The sequence below is a fragment of the Schistocerca americana genome, chromosome 2 (genome assembly GCF_021461395.2).
Source record: "Schistocerca americana isolate TAMUIC-IGC-003095 chromosome 2, iqSchAmer2.1, whole genome shotgun sequence".
In the NCBI taxonomy this organism is placed as follows: Eukaryota; Metazoa; Arthropoda; class Insecta; order Orthoptera; family Acrididae; genus Schistocerca; species Schistocerca americana.
Window position 1 is genome coordinate 705,305,096 of NC_060120.1, and position 11,496 is coordinate 705,316,591.

Below are 11,496 nucleotides of genomic sequence, written 5' to 3' on the forward strand. Positions count from 1 at the left end.
GACAGCAGCAGTGCACCGATAAGACGAACATGAGTTGCGGGGATTCACAATCTCACTAACACTGACCCCCTCCCTCCCCGTCCTCAGAAACCCAGAACACTGTCTACCACATGTTGCGTCATTGCAGTCTACGGTGCCAGTGAATGTAAATTCAAAGTGATTTGTATTATGGGTAACAATACGATATTTTTGTTAGAAGTGATTTGTATTATGGGTAACAATACGATATTTTTATTAGTAGCTAGTTTCGTAATGGAAAAAAATAAAAGGCTATAAACAGCAAGTAACAGCATATGCAGAAGAACATGGAAACGGAGCAGCTGAGTGGCATTTCGGCCCTCCACCAACAGAAAAAACCATTCGCAACAGGCGGGCTAGTAAAGAAGAACTGAAAAAAATGAGGAAGACTCAATGTGCAAATAAAGGTGTGAATGTAAAATGGGCGAATCTAGAAGATGAGGTATTGAAATGGATTCAAGGATACCGTCAAAATGACAGTGGACTTGACACAAAAATTATTCAAATACACGCTCGTAAGCTAGCGCTATAGGGAACTTAACGGACTTGAAGCGTGGAGTTGGTTAGTGCAACACGTTTATGAAGCATCATGGACTTAGCATGCGAACAAAAACCAACATACCTCAGAAAATGTCACAAGAATTTGAAGAGAATATATTGCCTTTCCATCGCTTTATTATTCAACATCGTAATCGAATTTTCTTATGAATCCTGTAGGCATTCTTAATGCTCAGTTGCTCTGGGTAAACCTAGATGATTTACTACTGAAATGAATACACCAGCTAAATCAGTCTTTTAGACGTTAGTTTTTGTCTTACCGTCTGCTCTATTTTACACGAATTTTTTCATCTGTGCGTAAATTCTCAAGCCAAGATGCTCAACAATCTTTACTGCATATTCTAGCCTATTTCTGCTTGTATTACGTTTTCCTGTACTGCTCCTTGCAGCAAAAAGTTAACTGTTCTCGAAGCCACAACACATCTTGCATCTTCCATTCATTTGCCCCTCTTCCACTGAATTGTTTCCTCATCTATTCTCTTTAGTGTGTCTTCATGTTGTGTTTTATGTCACTTAGTTTTTAACATTCTTTGATGGTATCACACTTCAAATCCATCCAAGTTTTTCCTTCTCCGCATTTCCATGGTCCACATTTCACTTCCATGTAATGTTGCACTTCAGACGTACACTGTCAGAAACTTCTCCCTCATTTCCGTACCAATATCTGATACCGAAGAGACTCTTCCAGTCAAGGAAGCTTACTCTGCCTATGCCAGTCGACTTCGAACATCTTTCTCGTTTCGGCCATTCTGTGCAATCTGGCTTCCTACAAACAGGAGGGAGCCAAAAACAATGAGAAGCCAAAAACACAAGACATTACCATGCCTAATGCAGTGTAGGAAACAAGCTGGCATTCAAAATAACCTCCAGTCGTCTCGGTATGCATAAATTCAGGTCCTGTATGGTTGTCAAAGGAATCTTATAACAATATCCTTTCAAAATAGTGCCAAGTGCAGGCAACGATGATGGGGGTCAATAGCGATCACGCATCCTTCTATCGAAATTAAATTCCAATGGCTCAATAGTGCTGAGATCTGATGACTGTCGACGCGCTGGCCTCTGTGGTCGAGCGGTTCTAGGTGCTTCAGTCCGGAACCGCGGTACTGCTATGGTCGCAGGTTGGAATACTGCGCCGGCCGCGGTGGTCTAGCGGTTCTAGGCGCGCAGTCCTGAACCGCGCGACTGCTACGGTCGCAGGTTCGAATCCTACTTCGGGCATGGCTGTGTGTGATGTCCTTAGGTTAGTTAGGTTTAAGTAGTTCTAAGTTCTAGGGGACTGATGACCACAGTAGTTAAGTCCCATAGTGCTCAGAGCCATTTGAACCATTTGGAATACTGCCTTGGGCATGGATGTGTGTGATGTCCTCGGGTCAGTTAGGTTTAAGTAATTCTAAGTCTAGGGGACTGATGACCTCAGATGTTAAGTCCCATAGTGCTTAGAGCCATTTGAAGCATTTAAACTGTTGAAGCCAGGGGAGATGCGACATTTCATCCTCCTGCTCACAAAACTTTTCCTGGACAACATGAGCTGTGTGAGCAGGGCCCTCTAGTCTTACGACACAGCATTACCAGTGGCCTTCAAACATTGTATATGGGATGGACTTGACCAGCCAAAACAGTGACATGACCTGTGGCAGTAATGCGACCTTGCGGAGTAAGGATGTGGTCCATGCAATTCTGTGATATATTGTTGTCCAAAACATCACCGAAACCCCGCCATGTTTCACTATTGAGACGCAAACTCTACCATTTTGGGAACATTGTGAAACAAGACTCATCGGACCAAAAGACTTTCTTCCAATGTTCCATAGTCCAGGTTTCATGGCTTCGGCACCACGTTTTCCTGTTTGGGACATTTATATATCTGACTGGAATAGCACATCGTTCTGCAATTCCCTTCTTTTAGTGCTGCCTTCGTATTGTTTTCCTTAAGAATACGACAGACAGTTCTGAGTGACATCTGCAGCAGTCGTCCTCTTATTTTTTGTCCCTGTTATCTTCAATGAATGTCTCGATCACTGAACACACACTTTCGTCCGCGATGTGACTTAGCGGACTACGGTTTTCTGCTTTCACAGCATGCGGTATAAATCTTCGACGCGTTAACGCTCGAAACATTAAACGGGCTGTCTTGGTTGAGGAAGTACCCGCCACACGAGGACCAACAATTATCCTACTTTCTAATTGATTGAGCTCCTATGTAATGTATTCACAACTATACAGCACACTGTTCAGACCACGGCTTACGCTTGCAGCCGTATTGAGAGCGTTGCACAAGTGACGTTCGTGATCAAATATAACAGTTTAACCTGCAGGCCTGGCTAGCATGTGCATTTATGTTGAAAGATGCATTTCTCGCGGTGTTTCCATGCTTTTGCCAAACACCTGTAGGTGAGTACTGTAGCTTCTTCCACTACTGCATCGCTGCCACTTTTGATGTTAAGCAAACCTCCTTTCTACTACTTTGCATTACATCAGTCTTTGCTTTATTTGCACTTAAGCGATACTCTGCGGGAAATGCGTCATAAAATCGTTTCAGAAGGCCGTATGAGCGACCCTTTCGCCCGGCCAGCAAAGCTACGTAACCTGAGAACCTTAACATTGATATCTCTTTTCCTTCTACCTGTATGTCTCTCGCGAAATTTTCTTTGCTTCTTCGACTCCGTAACCGAATAGGCTGCGTCACTATTTTCGGTGCGGAGCCAACGAGATATACGGGCCCTGCAAAGCTACGTAACCTGAGAACCTTAACATTGTTATCTCTTTTCCTTCTACCTGTATGTCTCTCGCGAAATTTTCTTTGCTTCTTCGATATGTAAGTTCAACAACAGTACCTAAAAACCTCCCTAACGCGATCTTGACATTAGTAAGTTAAAATGAGGAGTAAGGCAAGCTCCGAAATTTAGGCTTTGTGGTCGACACAGTAACTGACTTCTTGTTATTTTGTACACTTAATATGATCTTTTAACACAATCACGGAAAAAGTTAAAAGGCTAAAAGTTTTATGTGCTTAAACTACATTAGATACTAGTAGTGAAGAAAATGAAAGTAATATATATTTTACTTTGTGAATTCTACTGATCTGGGACAACATAAACGAGTAAAACGAATACCGACAGAATGGAGCGTCAGACAGCCGTCACGTGATGCTTTGTCAGACTCCAAACACAGTAGGCTGCATGTGCTGTACGACTCCTCAAGAACAAGAGAGCTATTTCTGGCGCAAAGCTGGAACTGTTTACAGTGCAGCCTTGATTAACATAGTTCTTTCAATTAGAAGATCTTTTTAAAAGTTAATTGGAAGAAACAAATATCTATATTGAAAAACTAAACATATGTTGAAACACCAAGGTAAAATGAGCTTTTAAATGAGCAGTCAGACATTAAACTTGCCTGAAATAGTTACTCACTCCCCGCCGGAGACGGCTACTGGCACTCGTAAGACCTGCAGTGTCATGTGGTGTACGCGCCAATGCATGTCTTTCTCGTGGGGCTTACTTCGGTGCCGTAAGATTATCGGTACATCCTCGGATTTTTCTGAGGTAGGGATGACTGGAACAAGATCCACTCAGCTTCGTGAAGCTAAATGAGGAGCTGCTTGAATAAAGAAGCAGCACCGGCACCACGATTCAGCTACTTATATAACGGTCGAGGGGATGGGTGGCAGGCTGATAACATGTCTCACGATCATAGATCACTCCTCTTACTGCCTAGCAGGCAGTAGTCAGCCATTCTGAATAGAAGTAAGGCCTAGTCCGTGAGTGGTGGTGTTTATAACCTTATGGCGTCCAAATTGGACTGTTAATGAGAGTAAAAGTTCAAATAAAAGAATTATCTGCGTTAGTCACTCTTTTTATTTCATCCTACGAAGCGTTTCGAGAGGTACTTCAAATGTGTTTCAGTGCACAGAACCATGCGGTCCGTCATAAATATATATTTTTAACTTAATTTGTCTCACAAAACACAAACCAATAATAACATTTTCCTTTGATAACATGGAAGACAATGTAATAATATTTCACAAAATAAGAGAGTGGCGGAGAACCCGACTGGTGTGACGTCACAAGTTCGTTGCAGGGCCCGTATATCTCGTTGGCTCCGGACCGAAAATAGTGACGCAGACCATTCGGCTACGGATTCGGTCTTTCGTGAAACTTTATATCACAAAATAAACTCAGTCGTTATGAAGAACTGGAAATTTTCTTTCACAAAATAAAACGCTAAATGAAATGGTGAGACAGTGACAACGAGCTTCTTTAAGAGCTTCGCAGAAATAGTAGATGCCAAAATATAACTCTTTCCACTTTCTGAGTGCTCTTAATCAAAGATAATACCCAAATCATTGCACAGCAACAGTAATAATTCGATTATGTTGATATTAAGTGTGCAAGTTTTACACTTTTCTTTTTTTATTTTATGTTTATTTACGTCTTCCCCGTCATAGGTTTACAGTAGTAATACTTTTACCAAGATGTAAAGAATGAAACAATTTTATAATTGTTACACCTGTCTGTAGTCCATAATGTAAGCTAGTAATGAATGATCTCTGAGAAAATGCACTGTATCATTACATTGTTATAATCTTCGTTTTGTTTACGTTAATAGTTAGCGCTCTGTGAGACAAATTAAGTTGAAAATTATATTTATGACGAACTACGTGGTTCTGTGCACTAGAACAGATAGTAAGTAACCTATTACCGTTTAAAATTTATAATCTTAGTGGCATATTACGGTAACTTGCACTTGTTATACGTTTTTGTAACAAAATGAAACCACAACAAACAACTGGCTCTATCCAGCGAGCAAAAATGTAAAATAAAATCATTGTTCCACCTGAAGGTGAGAGCGTACAGTCTTGAAACACGTCGTGGAATGAAATAAAAAGAGTGACTGACGCAGATAATTGTTTTATTTGAAATCTCAGTGATGTTTATGTTTAACATTCATGTATCTTAAAAACAAAATTACTAAAAAACATGAAAGTTTCTAAATAATACTAAGTGTAGGTTTTTGATAGTATCATGGCATTTATTGTGATAACATTCCTTACACAATGAAGAGGTAGTAGGAGATGCTGATAAAACGCTAGACGGCGCTTAGTTTATCGACTGTGCAGCATAGCGGTGGGGCAGCTCCTGCCGCTGCCTTGGTCAGCATGGCGGCGGGGCTCCAACGGCAGGGCGGCCACTCGCTTCTCTCTCTTTTTCCGGTTGTTCTAAAGGCATTTCCGATATTCTATGGACCACAGTACAAAAATATGTGTTCTACATTTTTAAGTTCTCCCAAATGCGTGGAATTAACAAAGTAAAATAGATATTCTTTTCTTTTCCTGTTCAAGTTCCAGTGATCGCCGATAGTCGGTAATGATGTACACTGAGGTGACAAAAGTGATGGGATGCCTCCTAGAATCGTGTCGGAACTGCTTTCGCCCGGCGTAGTGCAGCAACTTGGCGTTGCTTGGACTCAGTAAATCGTTGGAAGTCACCTGCACAAATATTGACACATGCTGCCCCTTTGACAATCTATGATGCGAAAATGTTGCCGTTGTAGGATTTTGAGCACGAATTTACCTCTCGGTTACGTCCTATCAATATTCGATGGGATTCATGTCGGGAGGTCTTGCTGAGCAAATGATTCGCTCAAAATGTCCAGAATGTTCTTCGAACTAATCGCGAACAACTGTGGCCCGGAGAAATGGCACATTGTCATTCATAAAAATTCCATCGTTGTTTGGCAACATAAAGTTCATGAATGGCTGCAAATGGTCACCAAGTATTCGAACATAATCACTTCTAGCCAACGATCAGTGCAGTTGGACCAAAGAGCCCAGTTCATTCAATGTAAATACAGCGCACACCATTACGGAGTCACCGCCATCTTGCACAGCGCTTTGTTGAAACCAACTATCAGCTGCCAGGAACTGCAGTTGGGACTCATCTGATCACTCCACGGTATTCCAGTCGTCCAGGGCCCAACCGATATGGTCACGAGCGCAGGTTAGTAAACGCACTCGCGTCGGTTGTCTTCTACCATAGCTCATTTACGCCAAATTTCGTAGCACTGTGCTAACAGATACGTTCGTCGTACGTGCTGCATAGATTTATGCGGATTTTCACGCAGTGTTGCTTGCCTGTTAGCAATGAAAACTCTGTGCAAACACCGCCGCTATCGGTCGCTAAGTGAAGGCTGTCGGCGACTGCGTTGGCCGTGGTGAGGTGTAATGCCTGAAATTGGGTCTTCTCGGCACACTCTTGACACTGTATATCTCGGAATATTGAGTTTCCTAAAGATTTGCGAAATGGAATTGCCCAGACGTCTAGCTCTGACTGCTTTTGCACGTTAAAGGTCTGTTGATCCACGCCGGCACGGTAACTCAGCATGTTCGGTCAGAGGATTAGCTACCGTCTATAATAAAAAAAAAACCTGAGTGAACGGATCAACGAACAATCTGAACGTCTGTCATGAGACATCCGCTCCGAACATACACAACGAACGAAATAGAATTATCCGGCACAGTAGCTCAGTGTGTTCGGTCAGAGGGTTAGCTACCCTCTGTAATAAAAAAAACTGAGTGAAAGGCTCAAAGAACAACCTGAACGGGTGTCATGGGACGTCCGCCCGGAACATACGCAATGAAGAATATACAAGCCGGCACAGCACCTCAGCGTGTTCGGTCAGAAAGCCGGTTGGCCTCTGTAATAAAAAACTGAGTAAACTGAGTGGAAGGATCAACAAATGAACTTGAACGGATGTCATGTTACGTCCGCAACGACCAAACACAACGATCAATAACGAAGGAAATGAAAAAAAAAGTGGTCAGCGCGACAGAATATCAATCGTAAGGGCCCGGGTTCGATTCCCGGCTGCGTCGAGATTTTCTCCGCTTGTCCTAATCATCATCATTTAATCCCCATCGACGCGCAAGTCGCCGAAGTCGAATCAGATCGAAAGACATGCACCCTGCGAAAAGTCTACCCGCCGGGAGGCCCTAGTCAGCCGCCATTTCTTTTTTTTTTTTTACCTGAGTACAGATGACAGCTCTACCAAAGCACTGCCCTTTTATTCCTTGTGTATGTGTTACTGCCGCCATCTGTGAATGTGCATATCGCCATGCCATGACATTTGTCACCTCAGTGTTCAAAATTGGTTCAAATGGCTCTAAGCACTATGGGACATAACATCTGAGGTCAAAAAATCGTTCAAATGGCTCTGAGCATTATGGGACTTAACTGCTGAGGTCATCAGTCCCCTAGAACTTAGAACTACTTAAACCTAACTAACCTGAGGACATCACACACTTCCATGCCCAAGGCAGGATTCGAACCTGCCACCGTAGCAGCAGCAGGGTTCCGGACTGAAGTGCCCAGAACCGCTCGGCCACAGCGACCGTCTCACGTATTGAACTTTTTGCACCGGTAAGGGTACCGGCGGCGTACCTTGGCGGGGAAGAACCAGAAGAAGAGGTGTGCGTCGCGCTGCTTGTCGACGGTGAGGAAGCCCGAGTAGCTGGGCGTGTCGGCGGGGAAGCGGTCGCCGCGCACCTGGCACAGGCGGCGCGCCGCCGCGTCCAGCCCCGCCTCCAGCAGCGGCGTCAGCAGCAGCCGGCGGCCAGAGTCGCGCGGCGCAGACCGCGGCTGCCACACGGGGTACGCGTCGCGCAGCAGCAGCCGCGCAGAGGCGGCCGCCACGTCTGGCGGGCGGGAGGCGGCGGCGGCGGCGGCGGCGGCAGCACTCAGCAGCAGCACCGGCGCCACAGAGGTCCACATGTCGCGGCACGCGGCTGACACTACCTGCTCGTCACACCATTCACTGTATTCTGTGTATGCGTTTAATTGCAGTCGTATCAGACTTCCTTTATGTCACTTATTACGAGCAATAATGAAATTAAAACACAAGGAAATTACAGACATTGGTCGGGAGTGACCACTAATTGAAATCAGTGGGGGAAAGTTGTTTATTTGTGCCAGACCAGGATTCGAACCCAGGTGCCCTGCTTACTAAGCAGAGGCTCTGACCACTGAGCCGGTCAAACATAGTGGTCATCGCAGCTGCACAGATTAGCCTAGCTCCTCAATTGGCATCACGAGGCTGAGTGCACCCCGAAAAATGGCAACAGCGCATGGCGGCCCGGATGGTCACCCATCCAAGTGCCCGCCACGCCCGACAGCGCTTAACATCGGTGATCTGACGGGAACCGGTGTATCCACTGCGGCAAGACCTTTGTCCTGTCATTTGTACTCAGGTAAAAAAAAGTGTCGTGTGAGTAGGGCCTCCCATCTGGTAGACCTTTCGCCGGGTGCAAGTCTTTCGATTTGACGTCACTTCCGCGACTTACGCGTCGATGGGGATGAAACGATGATGATTAGGACAACACAACACACGGTCCCTGAGCGGAGAAAATCTCCGACCCAGCTAGGAATCGAACCCAGGACCTTTCGATTGACATTCTGTTGTGCTGACCACTCAGCTACCGGGGGCGGACTGTACGCAGCTGATTCATGTCAAATGGTTTCCGGTGCGATTATGGCTGCAGGACGGGAATCAATAGAACTTTAACGTGCAAAGGTAGTTAGAACTACACGATTGGGCCATTCCATTTCAGAAATCGTTAGGAAACTCAGTATTCCGAGATATACAGTGTCAAGAGTGTAGCGAGAAGACCAAATTTCAGGCATTACACCTCACCACGCCCAACGCAGTGGCCGACAGCCTTCACTTAGCGACCGATAGCAGCGGTGTTTGCATAGAGTTTTCATTGCTAACAGACAAGCAGCACTGCCTGAAAAACCACGTAAATCTAAGTGGGACGTACAACGAACATATCCGTTAGGACAGTGCTACGAAATTTGGCGTATATGCTGTCACAGTCAGATTCTAAATTTGTCCACACACAACCTATATACTGTCCCACCCATTCTTCTTATTTTTCGCTGTATTTCGCCGATTCCCGTAAGAGTTCGAACGTGGTGTGCATCTGTACTGAAGAGATCATTGGCTGTCTTGCGACAATTCGATCTCTGTGCTATACTTGGCGTAAGGCACAACGGACCCTAAAATTAAACACTTTCCACATACAAATTGTTCTATAATGCTTGTGAATTGTTAAGACGTTAATTCAATGTCATAAATTTCTGGAAATACGATAGTGAATTGCCTGTCTTGTTAACAAATGTCCTCCCCCGTACGGGAATTGCGTAATGTGTGTACGAGTACTGGTTGTGACAGAGGAACGACAACATGTGGCAGTTTCGATGTAGCCCTGAGGCGTCCACAGATAGTCAAAGCAGTTAAGGCGACCACTCGCATAAAGCGGGAGATCCAGGTTCGAGTTCCCGTGCAGGCCAAATTTTCACTGTCGTCAGTCTAATATACGGCTGATGATTGTCCACATTCGCAACTGCAAATACATTTAACGTATTTCATAACGGGTGCAGTCACCGCAGTGCCTGTGCCTCGGGCAACACGCATGTCTAAAAGAACACTGGAGCTTAATTTTGGAATAACAAGAACAGCAACATATTATTGCCTTTTCTATCCGAGGCTACGTTATTCGTGGTTCACAGAAAGAACTATCATCACCTGACATTTTAGAAGTTTCTCAGCAACGTGTCACCAGAGAAAGCACCATTTAGGCTGGAAGAGGTGATGCATCCTGTTCTACACTACACAAAACAATGTAACTGATGCTACTGACATGCTAACATTACTTTTTTTCACATTTGAACTAGGTCTGCTTGAGGTTGTGAAAAAAGGCTTTCCACGAAAGCTGCAACACTTACAGATCGGAACTATGTCGCCAAGGCTGTCTTGGACATTTAGGAGCCATGGTAGCATATCTCTAAGTATCGATATCTCAGAACCTTCCCACGATTGCACTGTGGGGCTTCTTTTCTGTGTCCTAAGAGAAAGTTCAGCAGCATTGGCTGCTGCGGGCTCTGAGTCTGAAGTCAGCCTATGAACGAGGAAGGGAACACATCGTCTGCTGGAGTGCATTGGGCACCAGCCAGCTTGTGTCTTCGAGTTGTGCCCACCACTGTGAGCGATGAGGGCAGCCCTGAGTCGCGCCCCCTGAATGTAGGCTGTTTGTTTGCGTGCCACTTCTCGGTAGCGGGCACGCAGTGCGGCGCGAGTATGGTAGTTCTGGTATAACCGTAACTGACTGCAGGCTGCTTGCCTGCCACTACCGCGGTGCCGTCTACAAAATACAAGGCCTGGAGGGATGCTGCAGACACACTGGCGATGGGTGTGGACTGGCAGCTTGCCACCATCTTGCTGTTGTGTGTGCAGTGCGGTGCCCAGGTACACTCTTTGACATAAAACTTGACCGGCGGCCGGCCGCTTCAGAGGCTAAGTCCGCGCCGATCGCGACATGGGACAAAAAAACTGGCCAACTCGCTAATTCTCTAAGTCCGGTTATCTGCACAATCTGGCAACACTGTAGACTGCGGCACTTCCTGGAGGAAAACTTGTCCCATGATAGAGAAACTCTAGGCTGATTACGCCTGTGGTCTAGCGGTAGCGTGCGTTGTTTCTGTTCATAATGTCAGTGGATCGAGAGCAGCTGGTATAAAATATTTTTATAGCCTCTTCTGTCTGAATGCTGAAGACGTGAATGTAATGGTAGCGCAGATTCAATCTATTTCGCTTTGTGACACACCGATATCAAAATTTTATCCAGTAACGATTTTGCGGCAGATTTCCTGCAGACTGTCTACTTGAAGCTGACTACTTAAAATTTCTTGTCTTATGGACAAATATGATAAAGGGTACTCTGAGGCCAAACTGCAGTACTGTGCTCAGCCAGTGCGAATTTCCTTTTATAATTGCGTTTAATGTTTAGATTTTTTCTTTTATTAATAAATGATTAATATAGATTTCTCCAGCAAAGCCAATAGCACCACCCACTCCCCCACTCCTATG

The 11,496-nt window shown here is 45.0% G+C and overlaps 1 protein-coding gene across 1 annotated transcript in view; it reads right to left on the reverse strand.

The window, feature by feature from the left end:
* Positions 1-8,342, reverse strand: part of LOC124594362 (venom serine carboxypeptidase-like) — a 91,505-nt gene extending 83,163 nt beyond the window's left edge. The window contains exon 1 of the mRNA XM_047132729.1: positions 8,013-8,342. Coding sequence (XP_046988685.1) covers positions 8,013-8,342 — 330 coding nt within the window. The remainder of the gene's footprint in view (positions 1-8,012) is intronic.
* Positions 8,343-11,496: the final 3,154 nt, after the last annotated feature.